General features: G+C 42.4%; 1 protein-coding gene across 2 annotated transcripts in view; it reads left to right on the top strand.

The window, feature by feature from the left end:
- LOC147010294 (mitochondrial disaggregase-like) overlaps positions 1 to 22,285 on the top strand; it is a 116,243-nt gene that overhangs the window by 54,967 nt on the left and 38,991 nt on the right. For both annotated transcript variants that reach the window (XM_085860705.1, XM_085860704.1), the window contains exons 7-8: positions 7,251 to 7,365; positions 15,698 to 15,775. In XM_085860705.1, coding sequence (XP_085716831.1) covers positions 7,251 to 7,365; positions 15,698 to 15,775 — 193 coding nt within the window. The remainder of the gene's footprint in view (positions 1 to 7,250; positions 7,366 to 15,697; positions 15,776 to 22,285) is intronic.

The following is a 22,285-nucleotide window of genomic DNA, read 5'->3' as shown; positions in this document are numbered from 1 at the left end:
TTTGTCTTTACCGCCAGATATTTTCGTTAACGTTAGTATGTTGGACTCACCGGCGGTGAAAATCACTTTATCTAATTTTCCACCTTTCGTTAAAAGCGAACAGATGTTGTCGTTTTAAAACAGTTTGGCACGGTAGTGTCAAAAATCTCCATGATTCCTTTTCGTTTGCGTTCGGATTCCACAGTCCGCCATGTCATGACCTTCCGGCGGCACTGTTACATGGTGTTAAAAAACAACGCTCAATCGCTCAATGCCTCAGCTACGTTGGGAGTTGAAAATCGAAATTACCGAATGTACATTGCAACAGAGACAATGACGTGTTTCACGTGTGGTGCCTTCAGACATTTAAAAGGTGCTTGCCCGAAGTATATATCCGGTGGCACATCTAGACAGTCAGGAACAAGCGCCGATCCTAGTGGCACATCTAGAGTCGATATTAGTAATAATAATGGCGCGTCTGCAACGGGAGATCGACCTTCACATTCGAGCGCGGAAACCGATAATTCCCCGGCTGATGACGCGGGTTTTATCACCGTGTCCTCCAAGAGGTATTATAAAAGAGGAAGTGGAAGTGAAGACACACAGGCGAGCTGTTCGAAAAAGATAGCGCCGTCGAATGAACGCAATGTTTCTATCCGAGAAACAGAAGCTCCTGCAGCTGGTCCTCTGCTGCAGAATAGGTTCAGTGTGTTGGCTGAAAAGGGAGGAGACGTTTCCGTTCATTCCTCTCACGAACAAGGACCGAGCGCAACGCCCCAAGATGTGGTCAACCCCCGGTCACTGACATTAAAATCAAGAACCACAAACCTGCTCTCGTCGCGCGCTCTGCTGAGGACGAAGTGTCTGAGGTGATGGAGGAGGAAGAAGTAACAGCCCCAGAGGGAGAGTGCGAAGCCTCCGATACAAAAACGGTAATCCCTGTTACGGTCTTTAAAACTCCCGCTGTGGAAACAGCTCCACCTTTAACAGAAGACGATTTTCCCATTGTGAGAGCATCGACTTCAGTGTGTGAAGAGAAAAATAAAAACCATTCGGATTACGACTCAGATGGGGCCTCGTCATTTGCCTCTAGTGCTGGTAGCGAGGTCTGGAACGACCCAGCAATAGCCAAGGAACTGGAGGGTGATGATGATTTATCACCCATGGACATTCTCCAGTTTCTTCAGGACATTTTTCGAAAGAAAAACGTTAAGATTATAACCTTCTTCCCGAACCTGTCTGGCTTTATAACCTCTTCAAGATGTCTCCTCCTCAAGGCTAAACAACTTGGTGTGACTGAGTCACAAGTATTTCGCCTTAGGAAGTTTGTATTGAAAGCTCGGAAAGAGCTACAAGCACAACCCAACTTCCTTTTTCCTGACAAACCCTCCCGACCTACACCATGACATTTTCTATTGTAACCTTAAATATAAATGGGGGACGTTCACCCCTGCGCAAAGCTCAGGTAAAGTTGCTTGTCGAGCAAAAATATTTTGATGTTGTTCTTTTGCAAGAGACAAGATGTAGCTCTTCTTGCTCGAGCGAATGGACTCGCATCATTAAAGGACAATGGTTCTTTCATAGCTTGACCTGTCCTAGTGCTGGAGTGGCTATTTATTTAAATCCTTCTTTCTGTCCTGAAAATGTCACTTTCAAGGAGATTATTAAAGGGCATTTAGTTTCAGTTAATTTCCTTTATAATGGTTATAAACACACTTTAATAAATGTATATTCACCCAGTACGAGCACAGAAAGACTAGTTTTCTTTACACAGTTAGAAATGTTCCTCACACACCTTGTTTTTGATGGTCTTGTTTGTCTGTGTGGGGACTTTAATTGCACATTGTATCCCACCCTTGATCGCAATGGAGAAGAGCCCCACTCACCAAGTACGGCACCCTTAAAGAGGGCTTTGTCCAAATTCTCCCTTATGGATGTATGGAGACTCCAGAACCCATCTGCACGACAATACACGTGGTGCCGATGTGCAAATGGTCAGCTATCTCTTGCAAGGATAGACAGATTTTACATCAATAATGACTCTTTAAATGTCATCGACCATGTTGACATCACCCCAAGTGGCTTTTCAGACCATCACATGGTTGTTCTTCATATATTTTCCCCTGTTCGAAATTGTGGCGCTGCCCATTGGACCTTCAATGCGAGTCTTCTGCAAGATGACGCTTTTCCTGTCGCCTTCCGAGCCTTTTGGGAAGTTTTACGACAACGGAAGCCTTCCTACTCCTGCCTTGCACAATGGTGGGACAATGCGAAAACCCACATCAGGACCTTTTGCCAGCAATATAGCTCCTTTTGTACCAAGAATGAATCTGCGCTGCAATCTCTAATTGCTAAAGAAATATTGTCTCTCCAGTCAAGCCTTCAAACTCCCAGTGCTGAAAGGACTAGTTCTCTACTAACAACAAAGAAAGCCCTCCTCGCTCAACTCTGTACAAAACAAGCCAGAGGTGCTCTAATAAGGCTCCGAATGGAGAACTACAGCTTTATCGATACTCCTTCCAAGTTTTTTTTTTTGCGTTAGAAGTGCAAAAAAAGAGAAAGCAGCAAATAACTTCGCTGCGGGCACCAGGAGGCCGAGAAATACATGATCCAAAAGACATTAGGAGCTTGACCAAACAATACTTCTCTGACTTGTATTGTGCCAGAAACACTAAGGAAGACATGATTCATTCCTTAACCACCTCTTTGCCCACCTTGTCTGAATCTGCATGTCAAAAACTTGACAAGGAAGTGACTCTTGACGAACTTTCTATTGCTTTGCAAACTTTGCCCACAGGTAAAGCTTCTGGACTTGATGGAATCCCTGCAGAGTTTTACAAAGCCTTCTGGGATTTGTTGGGACCTGAGCTGCTTGACCTCCTGGTTGATAGCCTACGGTCAGGCTTGTTACCACTTAGCTGTCGCAGGGCCACACTCGCTCTCATACCTAAGAAAGGAGACCTCCAGCAACTTAAAAATTGGCGTCCCATTTCGCTCCTCTGCACGGACTACAAGATTTTCTCGAAAGTTCTTGCCAACCACCTCAAACCTTTGATTGAAGAGATTGTACACCCCAATCAAAGTTATTGCATCCCGAAAAGGGCAATACACGATAGTATTTTTATTGTCCGTGACATGATCGACATTTTATTGCTGAACATAGAAATGTTGGTCTGGTGTTTTTAGACCAAGAAAAAGCTTTCGACACAATTGATCATTCTTATCTCTTTGCTGTTTTACGAGGGTTTGGTTTTCAGGAAAATTTTACTTGCTATATCAAACTATTGTATAATAATATTTTTAGTGTGCTTAAAGTAAATAACATCTTAAGTCAGCCTTTCCCTGTTACCAGAGGTATCCGTCAAGGGTGCCCCCTGTCTGTCCTTCTATACTCCCTATCAATTGAACCTTTACTACATTGTTTACGCACGCGGCTACAAGGGTTTTATCCTCTGCCGTTAGAAAATCTCGTAAAAACCATTGCTTATGCGGATGATCTCTGTGCAATTGTGCGCTCAGATGACGATGTTCATGCTTTCGTTGAGTCTGTCAAGGAATTTAGCCTGGCTAGCTCGACTCAAGTTAATATGGAAAAGAGCAAAGCTTTTTATTTAGGTCCACAGAATGAGACTCCCCCTCCAATCCTGCCAGAGCAGCTTGAATGGACCAATGAAGGAATACACTACCTCGGTGTCTTTCTTGGAATTCCAGGTTTTATTTCAAAAAACTGGGAATCGCTGATTACCAAAACTGAGCAGCGGTTAACAAAATGGAAGGGACTATATGAAGCAGCTTTCCTTCCGGGGTCGTACTCTAGTCATTAATAATCTTGCGGCATCAATGCTATGGCATGTTTTTAAGTCACTGCAGGCCCCAGCTTTTATCCTAAGAAAACTTGAAAGTCTTTTTGTGGACTTTTTCTGGGGGGGAAAGCACTGGCTCCGGCCAGGAATACTAAGCCTACCGACAACAGAGGGTGGGCAGGGGCTAATAGAGGTAACGAGCAAAGTGATGGCTTTCCGCCTCCTCTCAGCACGAAGGCTTCTATACTCTGACGTCCTATGGAAAGCCTTTGCCCATTGCTTGCTTAAGCAAGCTGGGAAACTTGGCTATGGTGACGAGCTCTTTCTTCTCAACACGAAGCACGTGGATATGACATCGGTCCCCCTTTTTTACCGAAGCATGCTGGAAGCATGGCAGGCGTTTTCTTTTTGCCGTGATACCAGTGCTTACTCCCTTCAGATGTTTTTAAAGGAACCAATATTTTTAAATCCTTTTTTTAATAGGGTCTGTAGTGACAGATCTTTCATGCAAAAGTTTATTGATGTCGGCGTTACCAGAGTTGAACACCTCAGGAACCCCCTTGTACATAGATGGAAGCCACCTGCTGATATTGCCGTGGCCACCAGTGTGAGGTCCATCAGAGTTATTGGCAGAATTTTCTCTGTGATCCTACGGACCTTTAAGCAAACCTGGTTAAAATGGGACCCAGACATTGAAGATGCCCTCCATCTTTCCCAATGTCCTTTCCCAAATCTGTTAATTTTATTTCAAAGTTTTATGCCCTTTAATCGGATGGAGAAATCCTCAGTGTACAATCTATGTGTTCTCACCCTTTTTCCTGACAAACCTGCAGAGCCACAAGCTCATTGGCAAGCGCTGCTTCAAGCTAACCGTTCCACTACAATAAAATGGCAGGTGATGTACAGAGAACCTATTGTCAAGCGCTCTGGCGATCTGCAGTGGCTGCTGGCGCACAGCATCCTGCCTTGCAATGTCCTGTCCCACCATATATGTCCTGAAAACTCGGAATTGTGCCCCTTTTGCAGCACCCCGGAGACCATTTTTCACATTTTCATTGATTGTTCAACGTTGGCCTCACTTTTTGGAATCATGTCACGTGTGATCCGGGGGCTCGGTTTGTCTTTTACACATTGTGTTTTTATATTTGGTTTTAATGTCTTGTATCAATGTAAAAATGAATGTCTTTTAGCAAACTTTTTGTGTTCTGAAGCAAAACTTGCCATTTATTTATCGAGGAAGTGAAAATTGCAGAACACTTATGTTTTAGCTGATGACGTCTTAACTATTTTTAAAGCATTGGTTATGTCGCGTGTTCTTTTTGAGTTAGAAACTCAAGATCCTGCTTTATTTAAAAACCGGTGGTGTGTGAAACAATCCTTATGTCGCATGGTTGGTGGTGCTCCAAGAATCAATTTATAAATTTAATATTACCTCTTTGTTACCCCTTCATTTCCTGGTTATTCTTTTTGATGCTTGTACAAACATACTTCACCATGTGAAACTTGAATTTTCTCGCAACAAAGGGGAGAAGTCTGTCTCTGTCTCTGTCTCTGTCTCTGTCTCTGTCTCTGTCTCTGTCTCTGTCTCTGTCTCTGTCTCTGTCTCTGTCTCTGTCTCTCTCTCTCTCTCTATTCTCTCTCTATTCTCTCTCTATTCTCTCTCTATTCTCTCTCTATTCTCTCTCTATTCTCTCTCTATTCTCTCTCTATTCTCTCTCTATTCTCTCTCTATTCTCTCTCTATTCTCTCTCTATTCTCTCTCTATTCTCTCTCTATTCTCTCTCTATTCTCTCTCTATTCTCTCTCTATTCTCTCTCTATTCTCTCTCTATTCTCTCTCTATTCTCTCTCTATTCTCTCTCTATTCTCTCTCTATTCTCTCTCTATTCTCTCTCTATTCTCTCTCTATTCTCTCTCTCTTCTCTCTCTATTCTCTCTCTATTCTCTCTCTATTCTCTCTCTATTCTCTCTCTATTCTCTCTCTATTCTCTCTCTATTCTCTCTCTATTCTCTCTCTATTCTCTCTCTATTCTCTCTCTATTCTCTCTCTATTCTCTCTCTATTCTCTCTCTATTCTCTCTCTAGTCTCTCTCTAGTCTCTCTCTAGTCTCTCTCTAGTCTCTCTCTAGTCTCTCTCTAGTCTCTCTCTAGTCTCTCTCTATTCTCTCTCTATTCTCTCTCTATTCTCTCTCTATTCTCTCTCTATTCTCTCTCCCCCGCACAAATGCAAGGGGCTGTTGCTCAGTCTCTGGCGGTACGTGTGGAGCCTGTGTTGCTTTCTCCCTTCTTATCATCTTCTTCTCCTCTCTCTAATGTATTTTTTTGGTGGTGTTCCTTGTGTATAAACTGTTATCAATGCTTTATCGATTACTTGAAAATTGAATTGGTTTCTTCTCTTCTTTTTTTCCACTCTTGTATATAATCCTTTGCTTTGTTGTATTGAATTTTTATCCTTTATACTTTTTTAATAAAAGGACATAAAAGTCAAGTCTCTTTCTCTCTTTCTCTCTTTCTCTCTCTCTCTCTCTCTCTCTCTCTCTCTCTCTCTCTCTCTCTCTCTCTCTCTCTCTCTCTCTCTCTCTCTCTCTCTCTCTCTCTCTTTCTCTTTCTCTTTCTCTTTCTCTTTCTCTCTTCTCTCTCTTTCACTGTCTCTTTCACTGTCTCTTTCACTGTCTCTTTCACTCTTTCTCTCTTTCTCTCTTTCTCTCTTTCTCTCTTTCTCTCTTTCTCTCTTTCTCTCTTTCTCTCTTTCTCTCTTTCTCTCTTTCTCTCTTTCTCTCTTTCTCTCTTTCTCTCTTTCTCTCTTTCTCTCTTTCTCTCTTTCTCTCTTTCTCTCTTTCTCTCTCTTTTCCTATTTGTTCATTCCCTTGCTTGTTTAGACCAACACTGGCTTCACTGTCGGTACATTGCAATTTTACTCTTGGTCTGCTCACTTTTTCTTGGTCTGTTCACTTGCTCACGACGGTGGTCGCCGTCGTTGCCATCGTCATACCAACCATACTATTTCCAGAGTGTTGGTCGTGCTGAAGCAGTTTCTTGGCAAGGGTTGTAATGGGTGGTTTGCCTTTGCCTTTCTAACATTGTCCTTACTGTATCCTTTTAAATGCTGTGTGTGGAGCAAGGAAGCATGATGTCCCATTTTTAAACTGTTGTTACTCGAATGGGGATTGAACCACCGACCTTCCAGACTCTGAGAGGACACTCTAACCATTACGCCACCGAGTCTGATGAGCCAAGATTTAGTCTACAAAAACGTCCACTGACATCTCATAAGGTCTTTGACCTGCATGTGATTTTGTACAAATTCCACCACAAATCTTAGATCGCTGTAAAACAACGAGATTTCACTGCTGTATGGTGAAATTCATCACAACTCAGGAGGGGAATTCCACTTGTAAGCGATTTATTACTGCTTCTGACAGTGATCAGAAAAGTTAAATGTGATTTTTTTTGTTTTTGTTGGAAACAGTACCGTGAAGCGGAGCGTCGTCGGGCAGCGGAGGAACGGCGTCTATTCCCTTTGGAGCAACGTCTGAAGCAGCAAATCGTGGGCCAGCAAAGTGCCATCACCACTGTTGCCGCAAGTAACCATACACACTGCAACTCATTTCTCAACTTTAGCTTATAATTTGTAATTTTGTTTTCAACATGTATTTGCATTTGAGTGTTTAGTCTTGTGAAGCTGGGTGAAGCTAATTTTCCAGGTTCGAATCCCATAGGCTGTGTTGATTTGTTTTTTATCCATCCATATCCTTTTCATTAATATGATGATCTGATGATGATTATGCTATTTCCTCGTGCTCTTATTCTGCATGTGAGACATTGTTTGATGCACAGGCTCCTCCATGAGATTTAGACCTTGTTTAAATGAAGATTTTAAAGCAGTTTAAAATACATTAAAAAAAAAATTGGGAATACAGGCAGAGAGGGCAATTGAATGGTGCCACGAAGGTTGGGGTTTGGTTTGGTTGCTTTCCCGAACAATTCAATGCTGTCTTCACATTCTCTGTATATTAGCCTTCATTTACAACAATTTTGTCTGAGTTTTTCCCTTGTTCATCTTGTGGAATCTGTTTTTTTTCCTCCATTTTGATTTTTTTTTTTTTAAATGCCAGAAGGTCGGTGGAAATGGGATTGAAATGTTCCGGATGGTGTGGTGGAAACTGGATGGAAAATGCGTCGCACTGTGCGGTGGAAACCGATGGGAAATGTGTCGGACTGTGCGGTGGAAACCGATGGGAAATGTGTCGGACTGTGCGGTGGAAGCGGATGGGAAATGTGTCGGACTGTGCGGTGGAAACCGATGGGAAATGTGTCGGACTGTGTGGTGGAAACCAATGGAAAATGTGTCGGACTGTGCGGTGGAAACCGATGGGAAATGTACCACAATTGGCTGGACTCCTCTGCACACTGGAGGCAACATTTGGGTTGTTTCTTGAAAAGAAGATTGATGAAAATCTGGTGTGTCCAATTATTGGTGTGTGCCAAATTATTGGGCACTTATGATCCTATCATTTTTGCTTGTTAATTTTTAGCACCAACGTATTATGTCCAGACATTGAGAAAACCATGACGTTGTGGAACCATTTTGTTGAAGGCAGAAATTTTACACAGTCAAGAGTATGTACACTGAACGGATCAGGACGTAACAGACCAAAAGGAACAGTGGAGAGAGAGGTGGAAGGTTGGACACAAACGGCGGAGTTGAAGGACACGTTAGAGGGAGGCTTGGACAAGCAAGCTGTGTCTGGTAGAATGGGGGTAGGACAGGAAGCATGGGGTGGAAAAGAGGGGGCGGAGGTGGAGCCCGTGGTGTTAATGAGGGTAGAAAAGATCATCGTTTTTCATTGGGGATGAACTGAGATGGTGGTGAACAACTGTCTTAAAGACTTGGAGGGAAGAATGAGATTGAAGAGAGTGTCGACATTAGTTCTACAGTTGCCAAAAAAGGAGGACTGAATGAGTGGAGGTGAGCAATCTTCTTCTTCTTGCGTCTGGCAACTTAGTTGCTGGGGTAGCTTCCATTCCTTGGAAGCATGACTGTGTCACTGATGCAGTGCCCCTCTACCAGTACACACTTGTACTCATTTCGCCGACCTTGGAAGGATGACAGGCTGAGTCAACCCCCTGGAGTATTAGTTCAGCGGCCAACGGGACTTGAACCTAGGACTTGAGGATCCCAAGCCACCACCCAAACCACTGAGCCAACACCAGGCTCGGTGTGGTGAGCAATGATTCTGCATTCTGAGAATTTCACCAGAAGGGAGAGATGTTGGACCGTGTGTGCCCTGCAGAATCCTGGGGTAAGAGGGAACAAAGCATGGAAAGAGCAGAGGGTGCAAGACCAGAAAGATGGCGGGAGAAGATAGAGTGATCACCGATCTGTATGTGATGGGAAAGTGATATATATGTTTATCGATTCGGCTTCATCATGGGAGATTCCAATAATCTTGTAGGCCTTGGTTTCCACAGTGTTAAGCTGAGCAAGATATGAGGCAGGGGAGTCAGCCCAGAGGGGAGAGCAGTACTCCAACAAGGTGCAGATGAAAGGCATGTTGTTCTATCCTTGCATGTTGATAGGCGTTCAGGTGTGCCAAGGAAGGACTTTGTATGACGGAGGATGCCCAGTCAGAGACTGGCTTTGGATGCCAACATTGAAATGTGGTTTGCCAAAGAAATATCATGGCTGATTGTAAGACCAGGAGTTTGAATGACTGAACTTCCTCAAGAGGATTGTTAACAAAGTAGATGGGGGCTGTTGTCAGACAGTCATTTCAGAGAGAGAAAGTAAGATGATGAGATTTGTCAGGATTGAAAGACATACACCAAGTGTTTAACCAGCTTTGATTTTATCAAGGTCTAAGGAGTGGGAAGATGCTGATGCCTGTCTATCTGAAGAATGAGGGATATTACGGAAGAAGGTGGAATCGACAAATAGATAGAGGATTTTCTAAAGAGTAAGAGAGATCATTAATGAAGATTAGGAATTGGACTGGGCCCAGAATTCGGCCTTGATGGGGAGAGTCGATGAAAGCAATCCGTTGAGTGTCACACGTTGTCTGTAAGCCTACGAGAGTAGACAAAACGAGTAACCCAAGTGTTGACCTTGTACGCCACAGGCAGAGAGTTTGCTGAGCAAGGTGGGATGCCAGACTGCACCGAAAATCCGAGATGTGTCTGGAGAGACGACCTTGATCTCACGTCTGATATTGAGGGCCTCCATCCATTTTTATGAGAGGAGAAGCAACACGTCCAAGATGGAGTGACCGGGTATGAAACAGAACTGATGACTTGAGATGAGGTTGTTGGAGAAAAGGAATGATTTTATGTCAACTGCAACGATGATTTCCATGACCTTTCTTATAATTGGAAGCAGGCTAATAGGCCTGTAATTGATTTTCTGTCTGTTCACCATCTTTCTGTATTGCACTGATGTTTGTTAACTTCCAGGCAAACTGAAACTGGCCCAGAGAGAATGGTGGAGTGAATATAGCAGAAAGACTATGAGGATCTGCAAGAACAGAAGAGCAGGTTTTGAGGACACATGCACTATTGCTGTCTGGGCATATTGCGGAATCTCAGTTGAGGTTTTCCAGAAACCTCTCCACCTTCTCAAGTGACAAAGACAGTATCCAGGAGCAGTTGTGTCCGAGAGGGTGGGATTGCTGTAGGAAATGAGGGGTTACGCACACACTATTTGGAGGCAAATACAGACTTGAAGCATTTGGCCTTCTCACGAGCAGAGTCAGCTGTTGTGCCATTTTAAGTGAGGGAAGGGATGGAGTGATGGAGACACAACTGTCTTGACATGAGATGGCAGCTTTGTGACAATAGCCAGAGAGATGTTGATTTTCACAAGCACATGATCAGATGTTTGGAGCAGAGGAAGCAGAGGAAGAGCAGGAGACATTTGCAGGGAAGTTACTCATCACCAAGTCTGGAAGGGAGGATTTTCCATTGGGAGAAATCCAGGTTGGAAAGGTCACAGATTGAGTCAGTCCCATGGAGTCACACAAGTCCTTTGCTGAAGTTCCATGTCTGGTGAGAGTGTGAAGGTGACAATGGGATGGGTACTGGCTTGAGGGAGTTTGTCACCATCGTCCCACACACAGTGCAAAAAGGGTTGGATTTAAGGATTCCAAGAGCAGAGACAGACAGACAGACAGACAGACAGACAGACAGACAGACAGACAGACAGACAGACAGACAGACAGACAGACAACAGGATTGGGATGATGATGATGATGACAGTTAAAAGCACAATTAAAGCAATCACTACATGAATACTACGATGGTGGATGAGGCATGAGTTTGCGAGTGATCTTGGGGTGGAGTAAAAAGGAAGGGGAGAAGAGAAAGCAGAATGGGAGAAAGGTATTTGGAAGTAAGTTTGTAGGGAGATTGAACATTTTAAAATTGTCGTTTAAATTGAAACCAAGTCATCTTGTAAAATGACATTTTCAATAACATTCCTACTTCAGTTGGAGATACTGTATTGTATAGCATTTTCACTTTAAAAACAAAATTGGCACCAAAACATTTCTGTTTCCTGTGCATGTGCAGATGCCAAATATTATTGGTGCCACAGATTAACATGTTATAATCACAGATCTGTCCGCATGAACATGTGCCCTTGCCCCTGCAGCTGTACTGGATTATAACATTAGGGGGTGCAAGTTGGAAGTATTTGGAATTGAAAACCAAGATTATCAGCGAGGTTGAGACAAGGTGTTAGCCCACGGATGCTGTGCATCGGTAACTGGGAACACAGAGCGAACTCGAAGGGCACTCGGTCGAGCGCATACCTCCGCCACGTAATGTCTGATCCATGAGAACATATCAGGCCCAATACATGCTTGAAATATCATGCTACACAGTACTATATCATATTTAGCCCTATCTCTCAATGGTGAAGAATCACTTTCAAAATTAAATAAATCTCGTATCCACATCCGGATTCGGATTTTCACCAGAATCGAATCAATTCGTCTTTGCGTCACTCCCAACATGTTCACAAAGTTTCATCCGAATCCGGCCACAACTTTTTGAGATATCGGGCTATATCATAGTTTAGCCCGAGCTCTCAATGGTGAAGAATCACTTACAAAATTATAGTAGCCGCATCTGGATCCAGATCTTCACCAAAATCTAATCATCTCGTCCTTGTCACACACCGAACCTGTCCACAAAATTTCATCCGTATTCGTCCACAACTTTTTGAGTTATCCTGCACACAAACAAACAAATGAAATGGCCCATAGGGCCAGGACTTGACGAAATTCAACAAGATCGCGTACCATCGAGAATATTGAGCGATAATAGGTTTTTTGGGGTTAAACATAGTTTTTTCCTGACCTTGACGTTTGACCTTGACATGCCAAAAGTTATAGGGTTCTATTCTGGTGGCCAATAAGTCCATTGGTGAAGTTCCATGACATTCCGACACGAAATGCGACCTTTAGAGCGAGACGTACACACAAACAAACTCACAAAGTGAACCGACCAACATACTTGACAAAATCGTAGATTTCTTCAAGTAACAAGCAGTCATAGACAGGTACTGACGAAATGGTCAACTTGACCTCTGACCTTGTCGAATAAAAGCTGTCTCTAGAGAAGGTAGCGACGCAAACCAGAAGTTTCTACGATAATTCTGTACCAAACCATCAAAAATCGAATGTTTGACCTCACTATGACCTTGACCTTTGACCGATTTTGACCAAAATCTAATCAGCGCTAGCCATCGCCCTCCTGAATCACGTGGTGTGATTTGACAATGGTAGCTTCTTCCGTTCTCGAGTTATCGTGCCTACAAACAAACAAACACACACACAAACAAACAGAGCGGAACTGATCAATATACTTACAAAATCTAAAGATTTCGGAAGTAACAAGCAGTCATAGACTGGTACTTACGAAATCGTCAACTTGACCTCTGACCTTGTCTAATAAAAGCTGTCTCGAGAGAAGGTAGCGACGCAAACCAGAAGTTTCTACGATGATTCTGTACCAAACCATCAAAAATCGAATGTTTTGGATGTTTGACCTCACTGTGACCTTGACCTTTGACCGATTTTGACCAAAATCTAATCAGCACTAGCCACCACCCTCCTGAATCAGGTGGTGTAATTTGACATTGGTAGCTTCTTCAGTTCTCGAGTTATCATTTTTTGGATGTTTGACCTCACTGTGACCTTGACCTTTGACTGATTTTGACCAAAATCTAATCGGCACTAGCCATCACCCTCCTGAATCACGTGGTGTAATTTGACATTGGTAGCTCCTTCCGTTCTCGAGTTATCGTGCTACAAACAAACACACACAAACAAACACACACACAAACAGATGACGGATGTCATCAATATACTCACGAAATCTTTAGATTTCGTAAGTTACAAGAAGATGACGTCATGCAGAACACGACACTTGCAAAATCCATAAAACAAATTTGACCTTAAAAATAATTGGTGGTTGAGTTCAATGACCCAAACATGCAACTCCGCTTCTAATTTCAAGTGAATCGGATGAAAACTGAGGATTTTAGAAATCTTATCAAAGATGTTGACCTTTGGCCTATGTTGACCTTTTGACCTCAAAAACAATAGGCTTCTTCTCTATGCCAAACTCTACCGTGTTGTGAAGTTTCGTGAAGATCGGTTTAGAATTGTGGCCTGCAGGCGATAAACAGATAAACAGACAGGATATCAAAATCGACTGACCAATACATCTGAAAAATCTTCGATTTTGTAAGTTATAAACAAACAAACAAACAGACAGAAAGGGGTGAAAACATGACCTCCTTCACCTTTGGTGGCAGAGGTAATTACAACGGCACTCTTGAGAGCGCATACCTCCGTTAGGCTAAACGGTTTACATTTTGTATCCCACTGATAGGCTTTTTTTTTTTTTTTTTTTTTTTTTTTTTTTTTTTTTGTATACCTTGGTCGAGGCTCGTATGAGAGCTAACACACAACTCACAGCAAGGAGGCATGAGACAAGAGGGGCGGGAGTGGAAGGGACAAAACATTGGGGAACAGACACAGGTGAACTGTGGAAGGGAGAGGGATGGGGATGGGACGGGGAACATGGCGAGGGGAAGATGGACATTAAAGGGACTTTCAGGAAGGAAAGCAGGAGAATTGAAGGAAGTGGGCTTGGGTGGATTATCGGGGGTAGAAAAGATCGAGGATTTGGATGGGGGAAGATAAGAGGTGGTGGTGAACAGCTGTTTTGAAAGCCTGGAGGGAAGAATGGGAAAGAATAGAGTGAGGAAGTTTATTCCAAAGGCGGGAAAAAAGAGGAATGAAAGAGTGAAGATGAGCAGTGATTCGTGATTTTGGTAGTTTTACCAGAAGGGGTTGTTGGCGGACCTTGAGCGCCCTGTGGAAATGTGGTTGGGACAAATCACAGAGAGAGCAGGGGGGGCAAGGCTGGAGAGGAGTCGGTAGAAGACAGAAAGACCACCGACCAACCTGCGGTGATTGAGTGAGAGGCCCAAAGACTCAGCTTCATTGCGGGAGATGCCAATGATCTTAAAAGCCCTGGTTTCGACAGCGTGAAGTCGAGAAAGGTGGGAGGCAGGAGCACCAGCCCAGAGGGGAGAGCAGTACTCCATCAGGCTACGGACAAAAGCTTTGTAAGTGGTCAGGAGCTCAAGAGGGCCGAGGAAGGACTTTGCACGACGGAGGATTCCCAGTCGGCGACTGGCTTTTGAGGCGAGGTTGGAAATGTGACTTTCCCAGGAAATGTGACTTTTCCCAGGCTGGATCTGGATCTGGGCCTGAACCAAAGTCGAATCGGCTTGTTTTTGTTACCTACCCAACTCAACCACCAAGTTTTGTCCGCATCCGTCCACAAAGTTTTGAAATATCATGCTACGTATCGTTTTTGGCCCTGTCATTCAATTACATGCCTGGTGTTGGCTCAATGGTTAGGGTGGTGGGTTTGGGATCTGAGGATCCCGAATTGAAATCCCACTTTCTGTTGAATTAATACCAGGTGGGGTTGACTCAGCCTGTCATCCTTCCGAGGTCGGCAAAATGAGTACCAGCTCGCTGGTATCCTGTGTCGGAGTGGCGACCCGTTCGGGATTGTGCCCAATAGCCAAGGAGACTGCTTTGGCAGCACTATCGCTCTGCACAGAGTATGGTCCCAATGGATGGATTGATTCAATTGTGAAGAAGCACTTGGAAATTGAAAATAAAATTCTCACATACGTATCTGGTTCTTCACCAAAATCTAACCAGTTCATCCTTGTCACACACCTAACCTGTCCACCAAGTTTCATTTGAATTAGTCCATAACTTTTTGAGATATCCGACTCACAAACAGACAGACGGGGGATGCAAATGCAACCTTCGGTGGCGGAGGTAACAAATCAGAAGCTGCGATATGTCAGCCATGCCCATGAGAGCAAGAGAACTGATGAAAGTCATCTTTCCTGGGTGGGTGGCAGTTAGCTGTTCCCAAATATGATCTGTATGTACGACCACTGTATTGACGACGTGCAAGTCTGCTGTCCAAGGAACGCTGCTGCGGGTCATCCAAAGACTGAACCAAAGAGACGGGTCATTGCAAATGCTGAGAGCATGGCCAGTGGAAAGGATGTAAGTCCCCTTTTTTGAGGCCATCAAGTTGCCATTGGGCAGAAGTCAACCAACGCCTGTTCACATCTTTTCATCCAGTCGTGTGCCTCATTTGGAAAGAAAATTTCACAGTGACATATTTTCCTTGTCTGTCATTTAACTGAACATTTGACACGAATACCAAAGTTGCGTAAATTGAGCCCTGCAGTCACGATATAAACGTTTCTGTTTGAAAGTTTCTGATTTCGATGTGACTCATGAGACATGTTTTTATTTATTTAATTATATGTGTTTGCCATTTCCTCCTCTAACCCTGCCTTGTGGACCACAGCAATTCGACGCAAGGAGAATGGCTGGTATGATGAGGAACACCCCCTCGTTTTCCTCTTCCTCGGCTCCTCTGGCATTGGTTTGTCCTCTTTGCTTTTGACCAAACTTGTCTTTGATCACTTATGTTGGAGACTCCATCAGAATTAACAGCCGACGATGTGGAGTTTCTTTTGGCCTCAATGTTTTTGATTGGTTTTACCAATTAAATCACGTGCTTGGTTTTATTACTAATTATTGTTGCTCAGTAGAAATCTTCTGCCTTTAGCTCTTGTGTGGAATTGCATTATGGGTCATTTCATCCACTGAGGGTTCCGTTGGTCTTAAGCAGAATTGCCTTGTCCACGTCACGTGCATTTTGGTCTTGTTTGCAATTTTTGTTTTTCTCCAAGTTCCTATTTTGAAGACAAAATGAGCGAGTTGTGTTTTCGGATGTTCTCCGTCAACGTTTTGTGAATTTGTTTTGAAATCCAAGCCATTGGTGCAGACAATGTCATGCGACTTTGAAGTGGCATTGAAAAACTGCTTTTCAAAATTGTCTGTTGCTATTTTATGTTATTACAAGCATACAAGACCCGTCACTTCGCTGATGGGAGCTGTGATGGCTAATCTATGGGACAAGAACAAAAAAGGATTCCTGTGACATCCTTCCCTCCCTGTGGGGATAACCAGCATCGCAAGTTGGCGTTTGCAGTTTCGTCATGTGTGCCCACGATGGACCCACGCACAAACCTTCCTTCTTTATCTTGCCAAAACGAAGTTTTTGCAAGATATGTTAGTCAGCTTGTATGTTTTTTGTTGTTGTTGTTGTTTGTTTGTTTGTTTGTTTGTTTGTTTGTCTGTAATCACGTATAAAAAATTCTGCAGAGCACAGTTATCATTGGAAATTTTTGTAACTTCGCATATCAGAGGCCTATAGAGGTCCCTTTCAGTGCACAAAATTTTGAAGGTCAAGGTCAAAGGTCAAGGTCACTGTCGCAAATCAGGGGAGTCGACGAAACCCTTATTTTTTGAGTAATTTTGATCGGATCGTCTTCAAACTTCATGGGAATATAGTTCATGGTCTGGCGCTCAGCTGATTAATTTTTGGTGCCGATTGGCCTTGACCTTCATGGTTAGCGCCTGAGGTCAAACATATTTGACCCCAAGGTCAAATTTTCAAGTTATAGGAACAATATCGTGTAGTACCTCAAATTGAACACCTCGATGAGTGCTTTCTAGATATGTCAAGCTTGAGACATTATGACGTCATTTGGTGACGTTATGAGGCAAACGCATATTTTTCATGGTTACTCTGTAGAACGATTCTCATCGGAATCTCTCGTAGGCAGATATTCCTCAAGGAGTCGCTCCTGGTGGATAGGAGCTCTGTTCACCTCAGTGTGACCTTAAAGAAGTCACACGTGGTCACCTTTTGGCAAGATACGGGTCACCCTGCGGGTGACATTGGTTTATTTTTATTTTTTTATTTTTTGCGTCACAAACCTTCCTGGGAGTTACCTGAATCCACCGTCATTGGTTAAGCCCTTGAATGCATTCTCAAGTTAGAGCACAACAAACAGGAGACAGACAGACAAACAGACAAACAAACAGACACAGCTCCTTTTATCATCGATTTTTACATATGTGCACGTAAGAGGAATTTTTGAGGTCATATGCCGTCTCCCCTCCGTGAAGCACCATGTCACATTCGTCCGCCACCCCTCACGTATGGAGAATACAGCACAGAAGGGAAGAGGTAAATTTCCACCATTTTTGCTTATGTAATAAATAGATGGTATCGTGTTTTGACAGACAGGTTTTCAGAGAAAATAAATAAAAATACACTTTCACCCTTTAAAAATCATGTGAGTAAATTATTAAATATCAGCTACTTTTTTGTTTTTATCCTTTTCTCACCTGTGTTGCAAGTAGAGCGACCTGCGTGGCGATGCTTTAAAGGGTGGTGTATAATCAGAAATGCTGTTTGATCGAGCGATATATACTGTTACATGAATAAAATGTTAAAATAATTTATGTTTTTTTTAATGTTGAATATAGCAAGCATTTTCTCAATGTAATTGATATGAGAAACGGGATTGAATGAGACTCCTCATTTTTATGAGTGAAGAAGAAGATGAAGGATGAAGAGTTTTGTTTCAATGTAAATTGAAACCGGGCAAGCTATCCTCACCTTACTCACCGATATCGTACTGTTTGAAGATTGCCAAGCATCTACGTGCATGCTGTGCTGCGGATTGTGTGGGGCATACCATGGTATCCCCCATTGTTGTGTCTGTGGACGCATGCAGGCACACCAACACCGAGCTCCTTTAATATTGTAGATTTTGTACACAAAGTCGAGGCTCATGGAAGAGCTACAACACTGAATGGATCAAGATGCAACAGAATAACACAACAGGAGAGAAAGGGAGGGGGGGCAGCAACAGCGTTGAAGGACAAAATTGAGGAGGACTTGGACAAATAAGGGAAGGATGGAGGAATGAGGGGAAGGAGAGGACACACGGGGTGGACAACATGAGTACAAGGGCAAACTCTCAGGAAAGAAAACTGGAAATTTGTAATGATGAGGGATTGGGGGGGACGGGGTTCACAAGATGAGAAAAGATCATGGTTTTGGATTGGGGACGATCTGAGGTGGTGGTGAACAGCTGTCTTGAAGACCTAGAGCGAGGAACGGGATTGAAGAGAATGTGGAAGTTGATGCCACAGGTGGGAAAAAGGAACGAATGAGTGAAGGTGAGCAATGATCCTGCATTTTGGGAGTTTCACCCAAAGGGGGGTTGATGGTGGACCGTGTGTGCACTGCGGAAACCCGGTGGGAGAGGAGGGGGGACAAACATATAAAAAGAGCAGAATGTGCAAGACCATAAAGAAGCGAGGAGAGGACAGACAGACCACCAACCTGTCTGCGAAGGGAAAGTGATAGGTCCATGGAATCGGCTTCATCGTGGTAGATTCCAATAATCTTGTCGGCCTTGGTTTCCACAGCATTAAACTGAGCAAGTTGTGAGGCAGGGGAGCCAGCCCAGAAGGGAGAGCACTATTCCATCATCCTGCAGATGAAGACCTTGTACAGTCAGTGGATTGGAGTTCAGGTGTGCCAGGGAAGGATTTTGTATGACTGCGGATGCCCAGTTTGCAGCTGGATTTGGAGGCCAACTTTGAATTGTGGTTTGCCCAGAAAGCGTCATGGCTGATAGTGAGACCCAGGAGTTTGAATGACTGAACTTCCTCAAAATGGTTGTTAAGAAAGTAGATGTGGGTGTGTGGAGGGGTTGCTAGACAGTTACCTTTCGAGTGAGAATGTGAGATTTGTCTGGAGAATGACACATTCCTTGTATTTGACTGGTTTGTGATTTTTTTTTTCAAGGTCTGAAGAGAGGGAAAAGGCTGCAGCCTTCCTTCTGAATGGTGAGGGATGTCATTGCACAGGGGTGGAGTCATCAGCAAACAGATAAAGAGGATTTTCCAGAGTCAGAGATATCATTGATGATCATCAGAAATAAGACTGGGCCCAGAACACTGCTTTGGGGCCATGCCAGCCTTGACAGGGCGAGGAGATGATGAAAGGATTTGGTTGAGAGCCACATGTTGGCTATGAGGGTAAAGGAAGTCAGTCATCCATCTGTGGAGTTGCCCTTGCACGCCATAGGCAGAGAGTTTGCAGAGTAAGGCAGGATGCCAGATTATCAAAAGTACGAGATATATCCAGAGAGACGGACGGCTTGGATCGCATATCTGACATTGAGGGCCTCCATTCATTGGTGGGTGAGTAGAAGCAGCATGTCCAAGGCGGAGTGACCTGGTCTGAAACCAAATTGGGTATGACATGGAAGGATGGGTACCGAGAGTGAGGGATTGGGCTCACAAGATTTGGAAGGAAATACAGAATTGAGGCATTTGGCCTTCTCATGGGTGGAGGCGGCTGTGGTACCATTTGAAGAGAGGGAAGGGATGGAAGGGGAGCATACACCAAAGATAGACTTAACGAGGCACCACCAGATTTTAGAGGAGGTTGCCAAGTTTGAAAGTTCATTCTTGAGGTGGAAAGATGTTGTTTTCTGGCTCTCCTAAGAGTGGACACACTTGTGGGCTTTGTGGAATGATCATAAAAATTGCCTTCAGTCGGGTTTGCTTTCGAGGAACAGATGCAGAGCAACTGCCTCACCACATGATTCAGTGTACACTTGCACACAATGAGGAGCTTTAAACTCGAGACCGAAATGGCAGGCCAAGAAGGGAAGGATAACTGAAGACAAGATGGGATGAATCTGTGCAAGAGATATATATATATATATATATATATATATATATATATATATATATATATATATATATATATATATATATATATATAGTTTTATATATATATATATATATATATATATATATATAGTTTTATATATATATATATATATATATATATATATATATATATATATAGTTTTATATATATATATATATATATATATATATATATATATAGTTTTATATATATATATATATATATATATATATATATATATATATATATATATATATATATATATATATATATATATATATAGTTTTAGATATATATATATATATATAGTTTTATATATATATATATATATATAGTTTTTTATATATATATAGTTTTATATATAGTTTTATATATACATATATATAGTTTTTATATATATATATATATATATATATATATATATATATATATATATATATATATATAGTTTTATATATATATATAGTTTTATATATATAGTTTTATATATATAGTTTTATATATATATATATATATATATATATATATATATATATATATATATATATATATATATATATATATATATAGTTATATATATATATAGTTTTAAATATATATATATAGTTTTATATAAATATATATAGTTTTATATATATATATATATAGTTTTATATATATATATATATATATATATATATATATATATATATATATATATATATATATATATATATATATAGTTTTATATATATATATATAGTTTTATATATATATATATATATATATATATATATATATATATATATATATATATATATATATATATATATAGTTTTATATATATATATATATAGTTTTATATATATATTTATATATATATATATATATATAGTTTTATATATATATATATATAGTTTTATATATATATATATATAGTTATATATATATATATATAGTTTTATATATATATATATATATATATATATATATATATATATATATATATATATATATATATATATATATATATATATATATATATATATATATATATATATATATATATATATATATATATATATATATATATATATATATATATAGTTTTTTTATATATATATATTGTTGCGGATTCGCGCCCGCCGGCGTGCGAACGGCCACGTAACTCGAATCGCGGCACGTCGCCCACCGGACGGACAATCCAGTCGTGACCCTCTCGGACTAACGCCGGGAACTAGTCATGGGTGGACCTTTCGGTCTCACCACGATCGTGCCAATCGGCCCCCGCGTGGGATAGGGTTGCTCGCCAAATTCGACCTACCTAAGTACCCACACGGAGGGTAGACCGGGCGATCGCACCTCGCCGCAGGTCGACTTCGGACACGGGCCACTTTAAGCGACCCGTTCCGTACTATCGGGATAACCGAGCGGTGTTATTCGTTGGCCTCGACGGTTCGATTAATTATCGGGCGTTTTAGCCCACGACCAACCCTTTACGTGAAGCAAGATGGAGATTCAATGAAAGAAAAGACGAAGCGAAGCGGGAAAACAGTTCAACATAACTCACATTTATTTCACGATGAACGGGAAGCACACATATACAATTACACCAAAAGCACATGTAAAAGGAGAAGAAACACAATATTACACAAAAAGCAAATATAAAAGAGAAACACAATGCAGAGCTATCCGACTACCGAGCACACGGCAACACTTATACAATTTTACTTCACAGACGGCGCCGACAACACAGATACCCAAAGCAAAAGAAAAAGAACCACCCTCCAGTATGAGGGGGGTAGGCGGGCCTGGGACCGAGACCGTGTCGGGCCTACCCGTCTGATGATGAGACGCAGAGCGGCGGTGGCACCCCAACTCCGCGGGCCTCACGGACAGTGTCTGGTAGGGGGTGGGAAAGGGGCCCCCTTGTCACACTATCTCAGCGCGGGGGGAAACAGGAGGGGGTTGTTGATGCTCGGGGGGGAGGAGGATATCACCCTGTCTCGGGTCCCGCGACGAGCGTCTCCACCTCGACCTCGGTCGCGCCGCCGGCCTCTCCCTCCGCAGCTCCCCGACTCCGACACGAGCACCCCCTCGATCGCCTTCGCCGCCGCCACCTCTCCACAGCTCCGTCCTCTTCACTCTGACTACTACCACTTCTTCCCAGCTCCACCGACAACTCCCAACCGCGAACTCGAACTCTTGACTTCTCCCCTCCGAACTCAACTGTTTGGCGAGCGCGGCCGTTTATATCCCCCGTGGCCTCGCTCCCCCACCTTTGACCCTTTACCTCCGACCCTTCACCTCTAACTGGCTCCCCAT

Source organism: Eptatretus burgeri, chromosome 16, assembly GCF_056783735.1.
Source record: "Eptatretus burgeri isolate ZD-2024b chromosome 16, Ebu_testis_v1, whole genome shotgun sequence".
Lineage (NCBI taxonomy): Eukaryota > Metazoa > Chordata > Myxini > Myxiniformes > Myxinidae > Eptatretus > Eptatretus burgeri.
Note: the sequence above shows the minus strand (reverse complement) of the source record. Positions and strands in the feature narration are given on the sequence as shown.